Below are 21,459 nucleotides of genomic sequence, written 5' to 3' on the forward strand. Positions count from 1 at the left end.
TCTTTATTGAGCTTCTTTCTGGATGTTCTGTCCTTCACTGAAAGTGGTGTGTTGAGCTGTCTATTTATCTTTTCAATGCTGTTAGAGTTTGTTTTATGTATTGAGGAGCCCTATCATTGGGTGCATAAATATTTATTATGATTATGTCCTCCAGGTGTTTTCACCCTCTAATCACTATATAGTGTCCTTCCTTATCCTTTGTAGTGGATTTTACTTTAAAGTCTATTTTGTCAGAAATTAATATTGCCACTCCTGCTCTTTTTTGATTGTTGTTTGCTTAAAATAAATTTTTTTCCATCCTTTGAATTTTAGTTTGTGCCTTTAAGTCTAAGGTATATCTCTTGTAGGCAGCATATAGATGTATTGTGTTTTTTTTAATCTATTCTGCCACTCTCTGCCTCCTTATTGGTGCATTTATTTAGTTAATTTACTTTCAGCATAATTATTGATAGATATGCATTTAGTGCTGTCATTTTGATGTTTTTTTTTTGTGTGTGTTGTTAACAGTTCCTTTTTTCACTTAATTCTCTGTGCTGAGACATTCTTCTTTATGTATTTTCTTTTCATTGTTGTTGATTTTGTATTCAATGAGTCTTTACGTTTTTCTAGTTTTTTATTTTGATGTGTAGAGTTGTTAGTTTCCTTTGTGGTTACCTTAATATTTACCCCTATTTTTCTAAGTTTAAACCAATCTTTTATATCTTTATATCACCTTGATTTCCTCACCATATGAAAGTTCTACACTTTATTTAGTCCCTCTTTTTTGTTTTAATGTTGTCATCTTTTACACATTAATGTCTCTGTTTCCCTATTTTCAGTCTCTTAGCTTTGATTTGTTTGCGACTTCCCTATTTAGGTTGATATCTGGTTGTTCTGTCCTGTGTTCTAGTCTTGAGTTGTTAACTGATGTTATTGATTTTCTAACTGGAGGACTCCCTTTAGTATTTCTTGTAATTTTGGTTTGGCTTTTACAAATTCCCTAAACTTCTGCTTATCTGGAAATGTCCTAATTTCACCATCATATTTGAGAGGCAGTTTCGCTGGATATAAAATCCTTGGCTCTCAAGTTATTTTCCTTTAAGGCTTTATATATGCCATCCCATTGCCTTCTTGCCTTCATGGTTTCTGCCGAGTAGTCTGAGCTTGTTCTTATTTACTCTCCTTTGTAGATGACTTTTCGTTTATCCCTAGCTGCTCTTAAAATTCTCTCTTTATCTTGGTTTTGGCAACTTTGCTTATAATATGTCTTGGTGACTTTCTCCTGGGATCTGTGTTGCGTGGGGTTCAATGAGCATCTTGGATAGACATCTTCTCATCTTTCACTATATCAGGGAAGTTTTCTACCAACAAATCTTCAAGAATTCTCTCTGTATTTTCTGTTATCTCCTACTCTTCTGGTACTCTAATCATTCGTAGGTTATTCATCTTGATAGAGTCCCTACATAATTCTTAGGATTTCTTTATTTTTAAAAATTCATTTATCTGGTTTTTCCTAAAATATGTTGGTGTCAAGTGCTTTATCTTCAATCTCACTAATTCTGACTTCTGTTGCCTCAATTCTGCTCGTCTGACTTTCTATTGAGTTGTCTAATTCTGAAATTGTATTGTTAATCTTTTGGGTTTCTGTTTGCTGTCTCTTTATGGATTCTTGCAGCCTGTTAAATTTGTCATCATTCTCTTGCATAACCTTCTTTAGTTCCTTTGTTGCTTTGACTGTGTGTTCCTTGGCTTGTCCTGCATTTTGCCTGATCTCCTTCCTGATCCCTTGAAGAGATCTGTATATTAATCTTTTGAATTCTACCACTAATAATTCCAGGAAGTTCTCTTCCTCCAGAAGATTTTGTGATCCTTTGTTTTGGGAGCTTTCTGAAGCCATCATGGTCTGCCTCTTTATGTGATTTGATTGATTGTTGTCTTTGAGCCATCAATAAGTTGTTATATTTATTTATTTCATGTTTGCTTATTGTGTCCTAGCTTCTTGTTTTGTTTTGTTTTGATATGCCCAAATAAGCTACTCTTGTGAGCTAGTTTGATTATTGGTGACTTTGAAGTTCTAATGTCCTGTCCCTAGGTGGTTAGAGCTGTTATTAGGTATGTGAGCCTAGGAGACCATACTTACCTTATATGAATTCAGCTCAAGTGTCCAGGTAGTTGGTCACCAAGTGTGTGGTGTAGACTCTCACCTGCGATCCTAGATGGGCGGGGGTGTTTGGCATAGACACAGGTATCTGACTGCAGTAGGGGTCATGTGATGAGCAAGGCAGGGGACTGACAGTTGCCCCTGAGTGTCTGAGAGGAAAGCATGTCCTTGTTTGCTAGAGGGCATAGGTGGTTGGGTTTTGCAACTGGACTATGGGCATCCAGTGCTGTTGGCTGTAAGGACTGGGAGGCACCACTTATTCTTAGACCCTTGTCATGGGTGGCTAGGTAGCATGGGTGGAGCTAACATTTTTCAGGCCCCTGATGTGGAAAGATGAGGACCCTGCTTAACGGGCAGTGCAGTGTCAAATGTCATGAACTTGCCACTCCACTACATAGCTGGTACAGTTCAAATTAGTCTTCAGGTGTATACCCTGTAGTACTGTGTTAATAAGGGCCTATGTTGTTGAAATGGGCCCACACAGGGTTATGCAAGGGTGAAAGGCTTTCAAAGTACATGGACCCCTTATTCCTGTGCCTAGGCAAAGGAGCTGTGCCTGCCCTGAGTTCCTGGCTTAAGGAAGCTGGCAGATTATTTTTTTCCTGTTTGTTAATTTTTTCCTTCTCCAAAGCCAAGAGAATGGCTCAGGGTGCATGACAGGTCCAATTTCTGGCCCAGGGGAAGCGACAATCACTGAAGCCAACCTGGACCCTGTGCAGAGCAGGGAGGGCAGGTAAATGGGAGAGAAGTTCTTCCCAAAGGGAGTGTTTTTTGATCCATGAGGTAGGTTAGACCCATGTACTTATCTTTTGCCAATTAAGCATCACTTTCCCACACTGGTTCGGGACGGTTGAGCAGACCGTCCACCACTCTGTCCCTCCCAATGTGGAAAACGCGTCCCGAGTGCCACTGTTTTCCTCACCACACATGACAGCCAATCCGGCCTGCAGGGAGCTGGTTCCCGCTGAGTCAGGTCTGGGAACTCCTTGCTGCTTCTGAACCATCTCTCCCTCCCCCTGCTACTCAGCCTGATTCCTCCACTTTGTCTTTGATGTTCAGAGCGCCTAGATTGTCATATATAATCTATTCACTTGTTTTTTCATTTCTTTTTTATAAGAGGTACCACCAGAAGTATCTGACTACTCCACCATCCCGGCCCCGCCTCCTCAGCATTAAACTTTTTGTACATTTCCTTAGAATTATGTTGTTAAAGAATCTTTAAGGGATATAATCTCAGACCTCACACTGGACACAAAAAAATACAAAATGGCAGACTTGTTAAACTGTAAGAAGCTAGATCTTATATTTCCTCTTTTCTAATTGAAAATGAAACCTCCACTCCTTCCTGGTTGGTTTCCACTGTGGGCAATAACTGGAGAGGGAGATTGGCATTGACTCTAATTTGAGGGAACTGGCTGTAAAATAGATTGTATCTTAACTGTAAATTAATTTAGAATTTCCAGTTGCATATTCTTTGTCCATGACATGACTTTTAAAGACTGATTGGGTGATCTTTATTCATTCTATAATTTCCCTTAACTGTTTCCTTAATAAACACATGATCGAACAGATATGCACCCAAAGCTTTGACTCTGGTTGTGTTTAGAAGCGTTTCTGCCTGATCAGATTGATTTTGTATTGGCTGCCACAATTACTCTTAAAAGACCTTTTCATGCATTATGTCTCAAATTTTGAAACAAAGGAAGCAATATTCTTTGTCAGTGGTTTTTAAAGTGTGGTCCCCAAATCAACAACATCAGCATTGTGGGGAACTTGATAGAAATGCAAATTCCTTCCCTCTCACCCCTACCCCAACCTGCTGAATCAGAAACCCATAAGAATAGCATCCAACAGTCTGTGTGATGCCTCAAGCTCTCTGAGTGATGCTCAAGTTTGAGAACCACAATTTTAATGGTAAAATATCTCCTTTAAGTACCATTTTAATATAATTATGCATATATTGAGATGTGCCAATTGAGGCTACACGATAACTGATGGATCATCGTATTTCAAGTGCCTGAGTGATGTAAAATCATAGAAATATGTATGTGTCTTCTCCACAGAAAACCACATCTTGGAGGATGTGAACAAGTGTGTGATAGCCCTCCAAGAGGGAGATGTGGACACCCTGGACCGGACAGCGGGGGCCATCAGAGGCCGGGCAGCCCGAGTCATCCACATCATCAATGCTGAGATGGAGAACTATGAAGCTGGGGTTTATACTGAGAAGGTGCTAGAAGCTACAAAATTGCTCTCTGAGACAGGTATGCATGGATATTAGATCTGGCCAAGATCTCAATATCAGGATTAATTTTCATATATGAATAAATTGGTTTTATTGATCTCCCTCGGTCTTTACGTTTGTAAATGATGCATGATCATGTAAGAGGTGAAGTACTAAGTATCCTCTCTTTAATTCTTTAGTTTGAATCTGAATATCTTCAGGAAAATAACAATAATGTTATTGCTTTGCATCCATATATTACCATATCATTTGGCATGGAGTGAATTCTGACTCATGTTGAGCCCATATGTGTCAGTAGAATTGTGCTCCATGTGTTCAATGGCTGATTTTTTGTAAGTAAATAGCCAGACCTTTCTTCTAAGGCACTTTTGGGTGGACTCAAACCTCCAACATTTCAGTTAGCAGCCCAGCATACTAACTGTTTGCATCACCAAGAGATTCCATTTATGTATTTCTTTATGGTTTTATTATACAATCTCACTGGCTCTCTTAAGGACTTTATGAAGTAGGCAGAGAAGGCACAGGCTAAAAGATTGTGGTGATGTGACTGGAACTAGGAATTTTGAATTTGAAAAACCACTTCTCTTCCTCCTGTTTGAGAGGATAGAAACATGAGGAAGGGCACTAGATGGCCAGCCAGGGGGAAGCATCAAGTCTTTAAAAAAAAAAAAAAAAAAAAAAATGCCATCCAGTCAATTCTGACTCATAGCGACCCTATAGTACAGAGAACTGTCCCATAGCATTTCCACGGAGCAGCTGGTAGATTCAATCAGCCAACCTTACGATTGGCAGCCAAGCTCTTAACCACTGTGCCTTCAGGGCTCTATGCATATGAAAGGGTGCTGAAAAGGGTTAGACTTTCACTCTCCGCCCTGCCCCTCTAGGAAAGCCTTATGCACCCTCCTCCAGGGGTCCATGGCTCCCCATCTGAGAATCACTGCTGGACTAAGCAAGATACGGTAACTTATGAGAGCCTGTCATAGCTCTTAGGTGCATTGGGAAGGGGAAAAAAAAATTAGAAAAAAGGCTTACTTCCACTGAGTAAGCAGAACAATCCACAGCTTTGAACATTTTTACCAAAGACTGGCCTATTTTTAGTAGTTTCTTCCTCTTGACTAGTTCTCCTGGTTTCAGACCCTTTCTTAAGTCCCTCATGCCTTGTGCATATGTGTATATGAGGTAAAATAAGAATGAGAGAAAGTTCAGGGGAAGAGAGAAGACTAAATAATATGGAGAGAATTTAGCTCTGTATTTTACGGATTTATGAATAGGTAATAAATACAGTCATTTGTATGCAGAGAAGGATCTCTCTCCTCAAATCCCATGAGTTCTCACTCTGGTCTGCACATGGACTTTGGACCCACTAGGCATTTTAAAAATAGATGTGTCTCTGAAAGGTCAGATATAGCCGTGTTCCAAGTTCTGCATGGTACGACTTGTTAGTGGAAATGTAGTTCCTTCTACAGGTAAAGGGTATTTACAAAGAATTCTGTAGATATTTGTTAGCCTGAATAGCAAAGAAAACCAACAGATAACATAGATATCAATCGCTCTCTTTGAGATATAAGCAGAAACGGGATAGTGTATAATTAGATAATCAAAAGCATATCTAGGGATCGTCGGTTTTCTTGAAATTCTCATAGACTTAGCAATAATAATAATGATAAAAATAAATAAAATATACCCACATTTTAATTAGCTGAAATTCAGCAGTTTTCTTCCAAATAGGCTTGCCCTTTGCATTCAGGAGAACAATGCAAAACAGGCCTTACGATATCTCTTTCCTTACTTGGGTGAATTAGAAACAGGCTTTTAAATCTTCAATTCAAACACTATATGTATGTATACATATATATGTATGTATATATATGTGTGTGTATGTGTGTGTGTGTATATATATATTTTAACCTTAAGGAGACCCTGGCACATTTCTCTCAGTTCCATTAGCTGTATTCTGCAACAAAGCCTTAGCTCACGTGGCATATCTGACTAACAGCTCTCCCTTGAATAGAGGATACTTGGTACAGAGTATCAGAGAAGGGTGAAGGGCATGCCTGGGAAAAAAGATGCTGGGGACAAGAGTCTCAATCAGCTCATGGCTGGTCCTGACTGGTTGGAACAATAATTGTGGCAGATGAAAGATGCTGAGTATTTTTTCAATTTCCATATGATTTTGTACCCAAAATAAATTCAAACATTGTTCAAGAGACACTTTTGAGTACTTTCATATTGTATCTTGGGCTGCTTTAATGAACAGAAGGATTGGTGACTATTGGATCAAAATCCACTTAAAGACAAGAATAGTGTGCTAAGATGATTGAAATATTTTTTAATAATTTTCACCAAATACTTGAAATGTAAATAATTTTCTGGTCGATTTTTTTGCTTAAAAAAAAAAAATTAGCAAAACAGAACAATCCATCCTAGATTGCTGTTGTTAATACAGATTTTACTGTTACTTGTTCATTGTCAGACATTTTAAAATTCTTACGCCAGCTCTTCCTTACAGTGATTGAACACTCTGAGGAGTTATCCTGATGTCCACATGCAATTCCTAGTTGAATAGAGAAGATCAGCAACACATTTAGATTCTATCTAACTAGGAATGTAAAAAGGTAGAAGATATTGAAACAGATAGTTTATATACAACTATGCTAGGAAATATTAAGAGTATGTGTCAAGGAAAAATGTACGTTAGTGGACTAAGAACTAGATTATACAAGGGTACATGAATTCTTTTGCTTTTGTCACCAACTGTTTTTCTTAAATAAGAACAATATTTTTCTGTATGAATGGCAGAGAATTACCAAGAAAAAGAAAGCAAAAACTTTGACTATTAACTTGCAGATTATTAATTAGAATAACTGGGGAATGTCCTTGTATGACTAGACACGTGGAGTTTGAGGTACACCATAGGATCAAATCTGTGATTATGGTTGTGCTGAGTTTTGTTAGTTTTGCATATTTTCTAAAATGAGTTAGTTCTTTTCTCAGTAACAGGTTGTGCTACGGAGATATATGTCCTCAAATAAAAACTCTTATGCATATCACTGATGGCCAAATTTCTACCTTTGGGCCAACATTGTGATTCTGATAAAAATATCGTTAGAGCTATAATGAATCTTTTGCTTTTCCTTATAAGCTTATCAAATTTTGTATCTAAGTTGTGATATTCAAGACTCTAAGCAAAATTTCTTAATCTTTGCCCTATTGACATTTTGGTCTGGATAGTTCTTCCTTGGGCCAGGGTGAGAGGCTAGGGTATAATTATCTGGTGTGTTACAGAAAGTGTAGGAGCATCCCTGACCTCTACCCACTAGACACCCATGGCACTCCCTCCCCCAGCCCTAAGTTGTAACAACCAAACATGTCTCTAGACATTGCCAAATATCTCTTGATGGCTGGTAGTGTGGTACAGAAAAACTCCTTTTGGGGATCACTGTCCTAAGGTGAAGAAATATCCCCAAATAGGAACAAATTAGAACAAGGCAAAATGGAGCCTGTATACGTAGGGTATGGTGAAGGGAGTGGAATGGGGGTAGACTTCATAAAATAATTTTAAGAAGGGTAGAATACTCAAGAAGATTAACTAGCCCAGAAGTTGCTGCTGAAGTTGTTTGCAAACACAGGCTAGCCCCTATTTAGACATGTAAATGACTACAGGAATGGGTCTTTGTAGGGAGACTCCTACTTTATCACCTGGATGTCTTCTATGAGTGTTTACAGAATCAAGAGATATCCAAAGAGTGACAAACCTGGTTGTGGTTTATTTCGCATGAATTATGTCACATCCTCAGTAAAGACAGTGTTTTGCTCAAGAGTGCTTTTTGTTTTGATATGACTGGTGAGTCTAATTTAAGAAAATAATTTTGAAGAGTATTCCAAAAAAATTAAAAAAAACAAGCCCATTGCCGTTGTGTCAATTCTGACTCATAGCAACCCTATGGGACAGAGTAGAAATGCCCCATAGGGTTTCCAAGGAGTGCCTGGTGGATTTGAACTGCGGACCTTTTTTTGGCTAGCAGCCATAGCTTTTAAATGCTTTACCACCAGAGTTTCCTTGAAGAGTATTAGTATGCTAAAATTCCAGGGCAGCAATATTTTTTTTATTATGAAAAAATTTACCTATTATTTTTTTATGAAACTAATCTAGGATGATGAAAACACAATAAACTGAACCTACAACAGACCATTAAATACTTACATAGCATATTTGATGGGTTCTTCAATAAAACCTGAATTATAACAAATTGCCAACAGCTTGGAAGTGAGTGCACGCTTGACCAGGCCCATCTTCAGAGATCTCATTTAGAAAGTCGTGTTCCTGCAGGAGGCTGAGGGGAATGAAAGTACGTTCAGTGATATCATATTTAGAAACACATAGAGTAGCTTATTCTTCACTGAACAGATTATATTGAAATGTCATTCTTGGAAATTCGATAGCCAGTGCAAGCTTGTGGTGATGTGAGCATGATCGGATTGAGAGAGCTTTGCAACTTTTGACGCTGCAAGCAGCTCCTTCTTCAGAAGGGACAATAGATCAGAAAAGAAGGAGACATAGAAGAAGTAAAGTATTTTAAGGAGGTTTCTATTATTTCTATTATCGAGCATTCCATATGTGGGAATTGGGATTCCATTATTTTGGAGCACACTTGGGCCAAACAGATGGTATAATTCTTACTTACATGCTTCAGCAACCTGAAGTTTCATAAGAACAAAAAGGTATTTTTATATCATTCAGTATATTTTCTGTAGAAAATGTAAAAGAATCAGCAAATATAAAGCATCAAAATAGGAAAGAATATTGAGGGGTATAGTTGAAGCACTACAATGTAGAAAAAAAGTCATCTTCCAGAAAATTCAAACCAAACCCATTGCTATTGAGTCGATTCCATAACTCCTTAATTGCTGCCAACTAACTGTGACCTTAAACAAATTAGTTAATGTCTTAGGGCCTTAGTTTTCTCATCTATTGCCCAGTGTTTTGTCTTCTGAGGTTGGTTAATATTATTGATTTGGAAAACGTGTGTCACTGTTCCCTGGCTTCTTGGTGGTCGCACTCAACATGGGTGATTATTGCCCATGAATCCTCTGTATAGACCCTCGGCTCCATCTGGACAGGTGTCTTCATTATTCTCCAAGGAAAACCCATCCATGTGCTCCCACTCTTCCTCCTATAATGTTCTCCATTTCTTCCTTCTCCCCTATATCTGGTTATTGAACTTAACCTTTAAGATATAGCTCAAGTTTCAGTTGGAGACAACAAGGAACTTTCAGTATATCTAAATGTCTGTGCTCAAAATTAGATTGTCAGCTCCTAGAGGACAGAGTCTTTATATAATATAAAGTGTCCGGGGCCTAGAAGGATGCTACCACATAATTAGCATTTAATATATTTGTATTTACTAAATGAATAAAAAAAGGTAGGGCCTGGCCCTCCCCATCTACCACCCTCCGGTAGAAATACGTCCACAGGCAGCCCTCATGCCCTCATCTCAAGATTCTAGGATAAATAGATTTCTTGTGTCAAAATAAAACAATCTGATTGGTAATCTTGGGTATGCTTCTTCACTTGAACTGATTTCTGTTACCATTGGGATTGAGTTTTGTGACTGGACAGGTCTGGGTAACTTGCCTGTCCCTATGGCTGGACAAGAGGGTGGATGTAGCTAAGATCTCTATCAGAAGAAGGTGGCAGATACAACTTACTGGCCAGACAAAAAATGTTAGGTAGCATAGATAGAAAAGATAATCACAGTCAGTCACTTCTCCATAACTGACCTTAAAATTAGATTATGAAAGCAATGACTTTCAAACAGATGCTGTAATGATCAAGATTGTTCAGCCTAGACATTCTGCTATATTTTAAATATGTTTTAATATAATCCTTATTATTGGTTAAAATACTTTATTTCACTTTTAAAGGTCAAAATGATGAGGATATGGAGGAAAGGTCTTATCAGTGGTGGTGTGGCTCTCATGGTGGTGCAAAGTCAGAAGTGTGGGAAGAATGAGAAGGAAATCCCCATCTACTTAATAGCTTCTAAATATGCCATGTATAAGTTGTCTCAATGTCTTTTCTACATGACTGAAACCTATGTAATCCAGGTATTATAAAGGTCTGCCTGTAAGTTTTTAGTATCTACATTTATTTATTTAATCTTGAAAGCAAGCACAAGGTTTCTAGCTCAGAGAAGAGACTTCCTGTAATTTACTACAATGACCACACCAGGTCCTCATACCCCATTCTCTCTCTCAGGGCTATGTGATGAGGGTAGATGGACTCTACATACAGAGGAGGTTCATACTGCAGGAGAGGAACCACAAACTTATGGATCTGAGAACTTACATAGAAATTGGTGTTCAGCTTCCCCCTTTTGCCCCTCCACCCCCAGATGGAGAGAGAAACCTTTGCTCTTTAATGTAAAGAAATCCTCTCTAGGAAAAGTCTCCATGTTGTTACAATACTTTGCAATGTAAGTTAATAGCTCTTGATTTTATCCACCATTGAAATGTAAACACAAAGCTCTGGGGAGATAAGCCTATAAATCTCTCTGCAGAGTATTTCATTTTCTTAGTGTTGCTGTTGAGTCATCCTTTGACCCAGGTTGCCAGTAATATTTGCTCAGAAAGCCCTATCCATGCAGAAATAAGAAACCATTTTGGGTGGACTGGCTTCTTTCTGAAATATGCATTCCTCTAAAATTCAGACATACTCAGCTCTCTTTGCATGAGGGACTGAAGAACCGCCCAAGAAAGCATGTCCTAAGAAGATAAAGAAAGACACATATTTAATGTGGAAGTGGAGATGGGCTGGGGTAGACATAACCAACCACCAAACCAAACCCAGTGCCATCGAGTTGATTCCGACTCATAGCGACCCTATAGGACATAGTAGAACTGCCCCAAAGAGTTTCCAAGGAGCTCCTGGTGGATTCAAACTGCCAACCCTTTGGTTAGCAGCCATAGCACTTAACCACTATGCCACCAGGGTTTCCGGGTAGACATAGAAGACTCCTAATCACGATACCTCTTGGCACTATAAATTTGGACTGACATAGGAAAATAAGTAGCTCTTTTCTAGTGCCCACTTGTCAAAGTGAAGCCAAAAGGAAGTGCATGTTTCTCCAGTTGTATGATATCAGAATCCTGGGAGCTTTAAAGGACATGGAACTGCTTTGTCACTTCATGGCACCAGGGACCAGTATCCATGGTAGTGGCAGTAGAATACTGGAGGGGCTTGCATATATTGTCTAGCAAGGCCAGTGCTTATGTCCACTGGAACTGGTGGCCAGGCTATATCAACCATGGACAACTGAGGCAGTGGTAAGGCCCCCTCACCTAGATTCTCTAACATCATCAGTAATAGGTGTTGAGGCCAGAGGGGGGAAGAATATGCTGATGGTCATTTGTTTGGGAACACATGTGGTACATTGTTGGAACACTCCAGAAATAATTTTGATTAAGAGATATGGGAAACTCCTTGTAGCTGAAGGACCTGAAATAACACCTGGGCATAAGAATTGGAGAAGTTCTGTTTAGTCTGAGTTCATTAAAAAAAAAAAAAAAAAAAGGATAAAACAAAACAAACAAACAAAAAACAGTTGCTGTCAATTCAATTCCAAGTCATGACAACCCCATGTGTATCAGAGTAGAACTTTGCTCTCTAGGGTTTTCAATTACTGAGTTTTTGGCAGTGAATTGCCAAGCCTTTCTTCTAAGATGCCTCAGGTTGGAATTGAACTGCCAACCTTTTGGTTAGCACCCAAGCATGTTAACCATTAGCACTACCCAGGGACTTTTATTCTGGGCCAGTGATCACAAAATGACCTCTATTCCTTGCTTGCCTTTCTAAATGTCATCTATCTTCTTCAGGCCTAGCTGGTTTCTTCCTTGTCACTGAAGTTCTCTCCATAATCACACCAGTCAATCACATTTCTCATCTCCCATAACTTTTTATTTTTTGAACTATCAATTTGTTGAGCATTTATTGATTTTATTTTTGTTGTTAAGAATATACACAGTGGAGCATATAGCAATTCAACAGTTTTTACATGTACAATTCAATGACATCGATTACATTTTTGGGGTTGTACGGTCATTCTCACCCTCTTTTTTTCTAGTTGCTCCTCCCCTATTGACATAAACTCACTGCCACCTAAGGCTTCTATCTAATCTTTCAAGTTACTGTTGCCAGTATGATACCATATAGATAGTTCTTAAAAAAAGCATAATGCTCAAGGCTGACATTCTTTACTAGTGAAACTAAACTATTGTTTGATTTTAAGAAGACTTCAGAAGGTATTTTTGGTTCAAGGTTTAAAGATTATCTTAGGACAATAGTTTCAGGGGTTCATCCAGCCTCCACAGCTCCAGAAAAATCTGGATTCCATGAGAATTTGTAATTCTGCTCTGCATTTTCCCACTTTTGATCAGAATTCTTCTATAGAATCTTTGATCAAAATGTTCAGTAATAGTAGCTGAGTACCATCCAGTTCTTCTAGTCTCATGGCAAAAGGTGCAGTTGTTTATGGAGGCAATTAACCACACATTCTATTTCCTACTCCTATTCCTGACTCTCCTTCCTCATCTGTTGCTCTGGGTGAATAAGAGACCAATCGTACTTTGGGTGACCACTTGCAAGCTTTTAAGACCCAAGGCACTATGCAATGAACTAGGAGGTAAAACAGAAGCACTAAACATGTTATTAGGACAATTAACTGAAATATGCCATGAAACCATGACCCTAAACTTCCAAACCAAAGAACAAAATCCCATGAGGTATTTGGTTGTGTGTAAGCAGCCTCAGTAGGTACTTTTTTTTGTCATTTGTTGTAAATGTATCTAAGTCTGGATTCTCTAGAGGAGTAAAACCAATGAAACAAAACCAGAAATTTACTTCAAGAAAATGGCTCATGCAATGGGGGGGCTGGCAAGTCCAAAATCTGTGGGTCAGTCAGTAGGATGGTAACCTCCCTGGGCTCACATGGTTACAGGGGCTGATAAACCCAAAAACTGCCGGTCAGGCAACAGACTGGAGGCCTTTGCTGGCTTATGTCCCAATAACTAGAGGTCAGACGCAAGATCAAGAGAAGGAGAGTTTTGCCAGAACATTCATTGATATCATGTATGCAGGCCAGACTCCCAAGGAAATTCTTCTTCCAACTGATTGGCTACTCATATCAGATCACAAAATAGGAGGAGATTATATAGTGTCTCCCAAACTACTTCGAATTGTAGCCTAGCCAAGTTGACACATAACATTAACCATTACAGTCCACCCCTTGTTGATGTGGCATCTGTACATGCCTCCTTAAACCATACATAATCTCTAAATAAAGACAATTATAGAGTCATACTTTCACCTAACATGGCACAACTAACACGCATACAGCTGAAAACATGCTAGCCCTATTTACAGTTTATATTTTATAATGAATGACGATATAAAGGAGAGAATAAAAAAGATATTTACTATATATGCATTTCTACATACACACACATATAACAAAATAAGGAAGAAATACTCATAACAAGTACCACTCTTGTTTCTGCAACTGATATTTAAAACTACATTCTTCTACCATCCATTCTGCATTCCCTTTGCCCTTAGGAAGCAACTTAACTGGTCATGGTCCTTGCCTGGTGGAGTCATCGAAACCTTCATTCCTAAAGGGTCTGGGCCATTAGTACTCATGTCAGAATTAGGTTGCTGTAGTTTTCCATTGACTTTAATCACAGGGCATGGTAGTCCTAAAAGATGCCCTAAGGGATCTGCTATATTCCAGACACACTCTTCTTCATCTCCATATGTAATATCAATTCACACCAACCAATATGGTAACTACATTCTTTGCCTGTTAATCCAGAGGCTTGAGGAGCACAAAGTGACCAGGTGGCATTCTTAACTTTGAATTCAATGGAATCAGTGTTGTGTCTCCATGCGGGAGCATTCCTCTCTTTGGAACTAAGACCTCTAAACACACAGAGCATAAGGTTGCCGGGACAGGAAGCAAAAATTTTGGAAAAGGGTTACTAGGGGTAATAGTGGGTGGTGCCACTCCCAACGTCTTGATTCCTGGGCCTATGAACGTTGGCTATGGAAAAAACAGCACTGTATGTTGGACACTGATTTAGAGCATATACAGTCTCCTGGAGAACATTACCCTAGCCCTGCAAGGTATTGCCACTTAGCTGGCCCTATAATTGTGTCTTTAGAAGGACATTCCTTTGTTCTATCAAGCCAGCTGCTTCAGCATGATAAAACATGGTAAGACCAATGAATTCCATGAGCATGGGTCCATTGCCACATTTCACTTGCTGTGAAATGAGCTCCTTGATCCAAGGCAATCCTGTGTGGCATACATACCATGACGGTGGATAAGGCATTCTGTAAGTCCACAGATGGTAGTTTTAGCAGAAGCATTGCATGCAGAGAAGGCAAATCCATATCCAGAGTAAGTGTCTCACCCAGTAAGGACACAATGCTGCCTTTTCCATGAAGAACGTGGTCTAGTGTAATCAAACTGCCACCAGGTTGCTGGCTGATCACCCTGAAGAATGTTGCCATATCAGGGACTCAGTATTAGTCTCTGCTGCTGGCAGACTGGGCACTCAGTAGTGGCTGTAGCCAAGTTGACCTTGGCAAGTAGAAGTGCATGTTGCTGAGCCCAGGCATAACCTACATGCCTACTACCATGGCCACTTTGTTCATGAACCCCTTGGGCAGTGACAGGAGTAGGTAGGGAAAGAGGCTGACTGATATCCATAGAACATGTCACACTATTCACTGGATTGTTAAAATCCTTCTCTGCTGAGGTGAGCATCCACATGAGGTGCAAATATCTTCACTTCTTTGGCCCATTCAGTGAGGTCTATCCACATACCTCTTCCCTACACCCCATTGTTACCAGTTTTCCAATCATGTTTCTTTAAGTCCTGATCATCCAGCCGAACCATTTGTTACAGCCCATGAATCAGTATACAATTACACATCTGGCCATTTCTCCTTCCAAGAAAAATGAACAACCAGGTGCGCTGCTTGAAGTTCTGCCCACTGGGAGGATTTCCCTTCGCCAGTGACCTTCAAACAGGTCCCAGAAAAGGGCTGCAGTGCTGCTGCTGTCCACTTTTAAGTGGTGCCTGCATATCACACAGAACCATCTGTAAATCAGGCAGGAGTTTCCTGTTCCTCAGTCAACTGGTCATAAGGAACTCCTCATGATGTCGTAGGTACAGACTGGGAGAGGAAAGGTAAAGTGACAGGAGTGGGGACAATGGGGATTTGGGCCACTTCCTCATGCAACTTACTTGTGCCTTCAGGTCCTGCTCAAGACCAATCTGGTATATACCACTTCCGTTTAATGGTGGAGTGCTGCTGTACACATCCAACTTTATAGCTCTGTGGGTCCAACAACACCTGGTTCATGATGGGCAGCTCAAGCTGTGTCATGTATTGAATTAAATCCCCGCAAAAATGTGTGTATCAATCGGGCTGGTCCGTGATTCCTGGCGTTGTGTGATTTTCCTATATGTTGTAAATCCTGCATCTATGATGTTAATGAGGGAGACTGGAAGGCAGTTGTGTTAATGAAGCAGGACTCAATCTACAAGACTGGATTGTGTCTTGAGGCAATTTTTTGAAATATAAAAGAGAGAAGCTAGCAGAGAGACAGGGGGACCTCATACTACCAAGAAAATAGTGCTGGGAGAAGACCCCGTCCTTTGGACTCAGGATCTCTACACGTAGAAGCTCCTAGTCCAGGGGAAGATTGATGAGACAGTCAAAAGAGAGATAAAACCTTTCCCTGGAGCTGATGCCCTGATTTGGACTTTTAGCCTACTTTACTGTGGAGAAATAAATTTTTCTTTGTTAACTCATCCACTTGTGGTATTTCTGTTAAAGCTACACTAGATAACTAAGACAGGCTGCAAGGTGATTTGGTGGCCCATGATTAAGTGTTTGGTCTCTACTGAGGCCCAGTAACAAGTCAAAAGTTGTTTCTGAAAAGGAGAGTAGCTATCTGCAGAGTATGGCAGGGCTTTTCTCCAAAATCCTAAGGGTCTGTGCTGTGATTCATCAATAGGGGCCTGCCAAAGTCTCCACACTGGATCTCTATTTGCCACCTACACTTCAAGCACCACTGGATCAGCTGGATCATATGACCCAGGTGGAAGAGTAGCTTGCATAGCAGCCTGAACCTGTTGCAGAGCCTTCTCTTGTTCTGGGCCCTACTCAAAATTAGCAGCTTTTCAAGTCACTTGATAAATAGGCCAGAGTAGAACACCCAAATGACATATTGCCTTCAAAGTCCAAAGAGACCCACTGGGCATTTTGCCTCCTTTTTACTTGCAGGAGGAGCCAGATGCCATGATTTCCCTTCACCTTTGAAGGAATATCTTGACATGCCCCACACCGCTGTACTCCTAGAAATTTCACTGAGGTGGAAGGAGCCTAAAATTTTGTCAGTTTAATTTTCCACCATCTAGCACACAAATGCCTTACCAGTAGGTCTAGAGTCGTTGATACTTCCTCTTTACTAGGCCCTGTCTGCATAATGTCATCAATGTAGTGGATTGGTGTGATACTTTGTGGAAGAGAAAGGCGATCGAGTTTCCCACAGACTAAATCACGGCATGGGTGTAGAGTTGATATAACTTGAGGCAGGATACTGAAGGTGTCTTGCTGGCCTTACCAGCTGAAGGAAAACTGCCTCTGGTGGTCTTTGGAAACCAGAATTGAGAAAAAGGCATTGGCCAGCTCAGTAGCTGCATACCAGGTACCAGGAGATGCATTAATTTGTTCAAGCAATGAAACCATATCTGAAAAAGCAGCTGAATTTGGAGTCACCACCTGGTTAAGTTTATGATGATCCACTGTCATCCTGCAAGATCCATCTGTTTTTTGCACAGGCCAAATAAGCAAGTTGAATGAGGATGTGGTGGAAATCATTACCCCTGCATTCTTCAAGTCCTTAGTGGTGGTGGTAATCTGCAGTCCCTTCAGGAATTAGCCAAAGCCATAAGTCCATGCATGTCCAACTATTCTGATTACTCCTTTGATGTCCATTACTATAGCAATGCCCACCTTTTCTTTAATGATGAAGTACCACCACTTTGCTCATTACCATCCTGGGATCCAGTTGCCTCCACTATACTTAGGTGTCTGTCGTGAACTGAATTGTGTCCCCCAAAAATATCTGTCAACTTGCCTAGGCCATGATTCCTAGTATTATGTGTTTGTCCTTCCTTTTGTGATTGATTTTCCTATATGTTGTAAATCCTATCACTATGATGTAATGAGATGGATTAGTGGCAGTTATATTGATGAGATCTACAAGATTAGATAGTGTCTTAAGCCAATCTCTTTTGAGATATAAAAGGGAGATGTGAGCAGAGAGACAAGGGGACCTCATACCACCAAGAAAGCAGCACCAGGAGCAGAGTGTGTCCTTTGGATCCAGAGTCTCTGTGTGGAGAAAATCCTAATCCAGGGGAACGTTGATGACAAAGACCTTCCTCCAGAACCGACAGAGAAAGAAAGCCTTCCACTGGAGATGATGCCCTGAATTTGAACTTCTAGACTCCTAGACCGTGAGAGAATAAACTTCTGTTTGTTAAAGCCATCCACTTGTGGTACTCCTGTTATAGCAGCACTAGATGACTAGAGAGTGTCTTAATTCAGTTAGGGCAGTTCCCATTTAAAATCTAACCTACATAAAATAGGTTACAGCATTCTTCAAGGATACTGGAGCTTCCTTCACAAATTTATTCCTCATCACTCTGGTGAAAGGTATGTCCTCTGAGAACTCCCTGGGTGGGTCTGTGGATCCAACATGATAAATCCACTCTAACATGCCAATTTCCGTAAGTCTTTGGACACCTTCTTCTACAGTATACCAAGGCAGTTCTGGCATTTCAACTTGATTTAATGTAGGCCACCTCTTAGTCCACAATTCAGCCAATCAACCAAATAAACTATTAGATCCTTTTCTCACCTCTCCAGCTGAAACACTGAATGAAGAATCTATGCTTAGTGGACCTATATCAATAAACTCAGACTGATCCAACTTTATGTTCTTGCATCATTATTCTATACCCTTAGTAGCCATTCTCATACATATTCCTTAGGTTTCTGTTTGTACATATTAGAAAAATGAAGCAGTTATTTTGGAGTGTAATATACTCCCTCGTGGGTTGCACTTTGTACTTCACCTCTTGAGGCTCACTGATATTTAAGTCAAGTTATAGGTCTAGAAGCAAAAATGGGTGGTGGGATATGTTCTGGGGACATTCAACATTGTCTTGTAAGGCATGTGCCTCAGGCAATACACCAGGAGCTGCCCCAGATGATATCTCAGACAAAGACTCTTCAGACACAGGTAGGCTAATCTCATCAAATGGGGGTAAGAGAGTTTGTTCTGTTGGCAGGAGTGATTCATCAGAATTTAGCTTCCAGATTATCTGCCCATATTGATTTTTTCTTTTTTTATATCACCATCCACAGTTTCAGGATCCCACTTCTTCCCAATCAATGCACTCACTTTGACTTCAGTACCATTCAAGGTTGTAAATTCAACAGATGTTGCAATTCAGCCACTCTTAGGATAAGACTGGGTTTTGTTTTCAGCAGTATCAGCTCTGTTACTATAAGAAATAAGGCTTTCTTTCAGGGCACAAATACCATGTTGAGGTTCTTTATGTGGCACCTGAGCTGAAACTTTGAAGCATTGAGCTCATCCTTTTCTTTTTCTGCTTTGCCTAGCCAAAGTAGGACCAACCAACCAACCTCCTTATACTTCTCAGTTTGACAAAAAAAATGCTGAAAGGTATCTAATACACAATCACCTTGAGCTTTGTCTCTCTCAAATATTTGATCCAATGATAGTGATATTTTGTGCATTCCTACTGCCACCTCATGCCATGAATTAGCAGTTCCCTTTTAACTACTGTAAATAAAGTCATTAGTGCCTTTAAGCCTAGCCTGACATGAGAACCAATTCAGGAAACTCATCCTTAAGATTTTTTTCCTGTAGAATCACTCTCAGTACCAAACGTCTTTGTCTGAGTTCTCTAGAGGAGCAAAATCAGTAAAGTGAATATAGATATGTACAGAGAAATTTACATCAAGAAAATGCCTCACACAATTGTGAGGGAATGGCCTGTGCAGTTGTAGGGACTGGCAAGTCCCATATCTGTGGGCCAGATGACAGGCTGACGACCTCTGCTCACCCATGAGTTTGCAGGGGTTGACGAACCCGAAACCCGCAGGTAAGGTGACAGGCTGGAGGCCTCTTCTGGCTTACATTCCAAGAACTGCAGGTCAGATGCAGGGTCGAGAGACAGAAGGAGAGATGAGAAAGCTTTGCCAGAACACCTGTGTATATCATGGATACAGGGCACACTCCCAAGGAAACTCCTCTTCCAACTAATTGGCTGCTTACATCAGATTACAAAATGGGAGGTGATTACTTAGTGTCACCAAACTACTGAGAATCATAGCGTAGCCAAATTGACACATAATAACCATCACGATATCTATCACACAACTTTTGCCAGTTCAAATTTTTACAGGTATACAATTTATTGACGGTAATTGCATTAATCAGCAGTGCAACCCTACCCTTAATCCAAGTGATTTTTCCGTCACCTTAAAGCAAAACTCAGTGCTCCATAAGTAATAACTCCCTTTTCCCCTTTCCTCATGACTCTGGTAATCACTAATAAACTTGGAACTACATAAAAATTAGAAACTTTTGTTCATCAAAAGACTTTACCAAAAAAGTGAAAAGGTAAGCTACTGACTGGGAGAGTATCTTTGGAAATGATATTTAATAAGATTATTTAATAAGAATCTAATACGCAATATATGTATATAAAATTTCTACAACTTAACAACAAAAAGATGAATAACCTAATCAAAAATATGGGCAAAGGACTTTTCACCTAAGAGGACATTCAAATGGCCACCAAGTACATGAAAAGATGCTCACCATCATTGTCATTAGCCATCAGAGAGATGCAAATCAAAACCACAGTGAGATACCATTTCGCTCCCACTAGGATGTCTCCTTGGAAACTCTATGGGGAAGTTCTACTCCGTCCTATAAGATGCCTAAGATAAAAAAAAAAGAAAATAGCAAATGTTGACGAGGAAGTGGGAAAATTGGAACCTTTACCCATTGCTGGTATGAATGCAAAATGGTACAGCCATTGTGCAAAACGATGTGGTGGTTCCTCAAAAAACTGAAAATAGAACTACCATAAAATCTAAAGCAAACTCATTGGCGTTAAGTCAATGTTGACATATAGCAAGCCAGCAATTCCACTGCTAGGAGTATATCCATTACTCTTATTTTCTATGTCACTTGTTCAGCAACTACCATAGACTATCCTAGATTTCAAGGTCTGTATTTGTCTGTTTGTCAGCCTATATATCTCTTTGTCTTACATGTGTCTGTCTTTCTGTAGTGTCTATGTGTATCTCTGTACCTGTATACTTTTATCTACCTACTCACCTGCCCACCTACCCACCTACCCACCTATCCATTTACCATCTATCATCTGTCTGTCTATCTATCATCTATCTATCTATCTATCTATCTATCTATCTATCTATCTATCTATCTATCTATCTATCTATCTATCTATCATCTATCTATCTATCTATCTATCTATCTGTCTATCATCTATCTATCTATCTATCTATCTATCTATCTATCTATCTATCTATCTATCTATCATCTATCTATCTATCTATCATCTGTCCATCATCTATCCATCATCTATCATCTATCTATCTATCATCTATCTAGCTATGTATCTATCATTTATCTATCTATCTATCTATCTATCTATCTATCTATCTATCTATCTATCTATCTATCTATCTATCTATCTATCTATCTATCTATCATCATCTGTCCACCGTCTATCCATCATCTATCTATCTATCTATCTATCTATCTATCTATCTATCTATCTATCTATCTATCTATCTATCTATCTATCATCATCATCTGTCCACCGTCTATCCATCATCTATCTATCTATCTATCTATCTATCTATCTATCT

General features: G+C 39.6%; 1 protein-coding gene across 6 annotated transcripts in view; it reads left to right on the forward strand.

The window, feature by feature from the left end:
• The window catches only part of CTNNA2 (catenin alpha 2), a 1,142,650-nt gene that overhangs the window by 1,013,885 nt on the left and 107,306 nt on the right, over positions 1 to 21,459 (forward strand). For all 6 annotated transcript variants that reach the window (XM_023552816.2, XM_010593677.2, XM_003413708.3 and 3 more), the window contains one exon: positions 4,204 to 4,404. In XM_023552816.2, coding sequence (XP_023408584.1) covers positions 4,204 to 4,404 — 201 coding nt within the window. The remainder of the gene's footprint in view (positions 1 to 4,203; positions 4,405 to 21,459) is intronic.

The sequence above is a fragment of the Loxodonta africana genome, chromosome 15 (assembly GCF_030014295.1).
Source record: "Loxodonta africana isolate mLoxAfr1 chromosome 15, mLoxAfr1.hap2, whole genome shotgun sequence".
Lineage (NCBI taxonomy): Eukaryota > Metazoa > Chordata > Mammalia > Proboscidea > Elephantidae > Loxodonta > Loxodonta africana.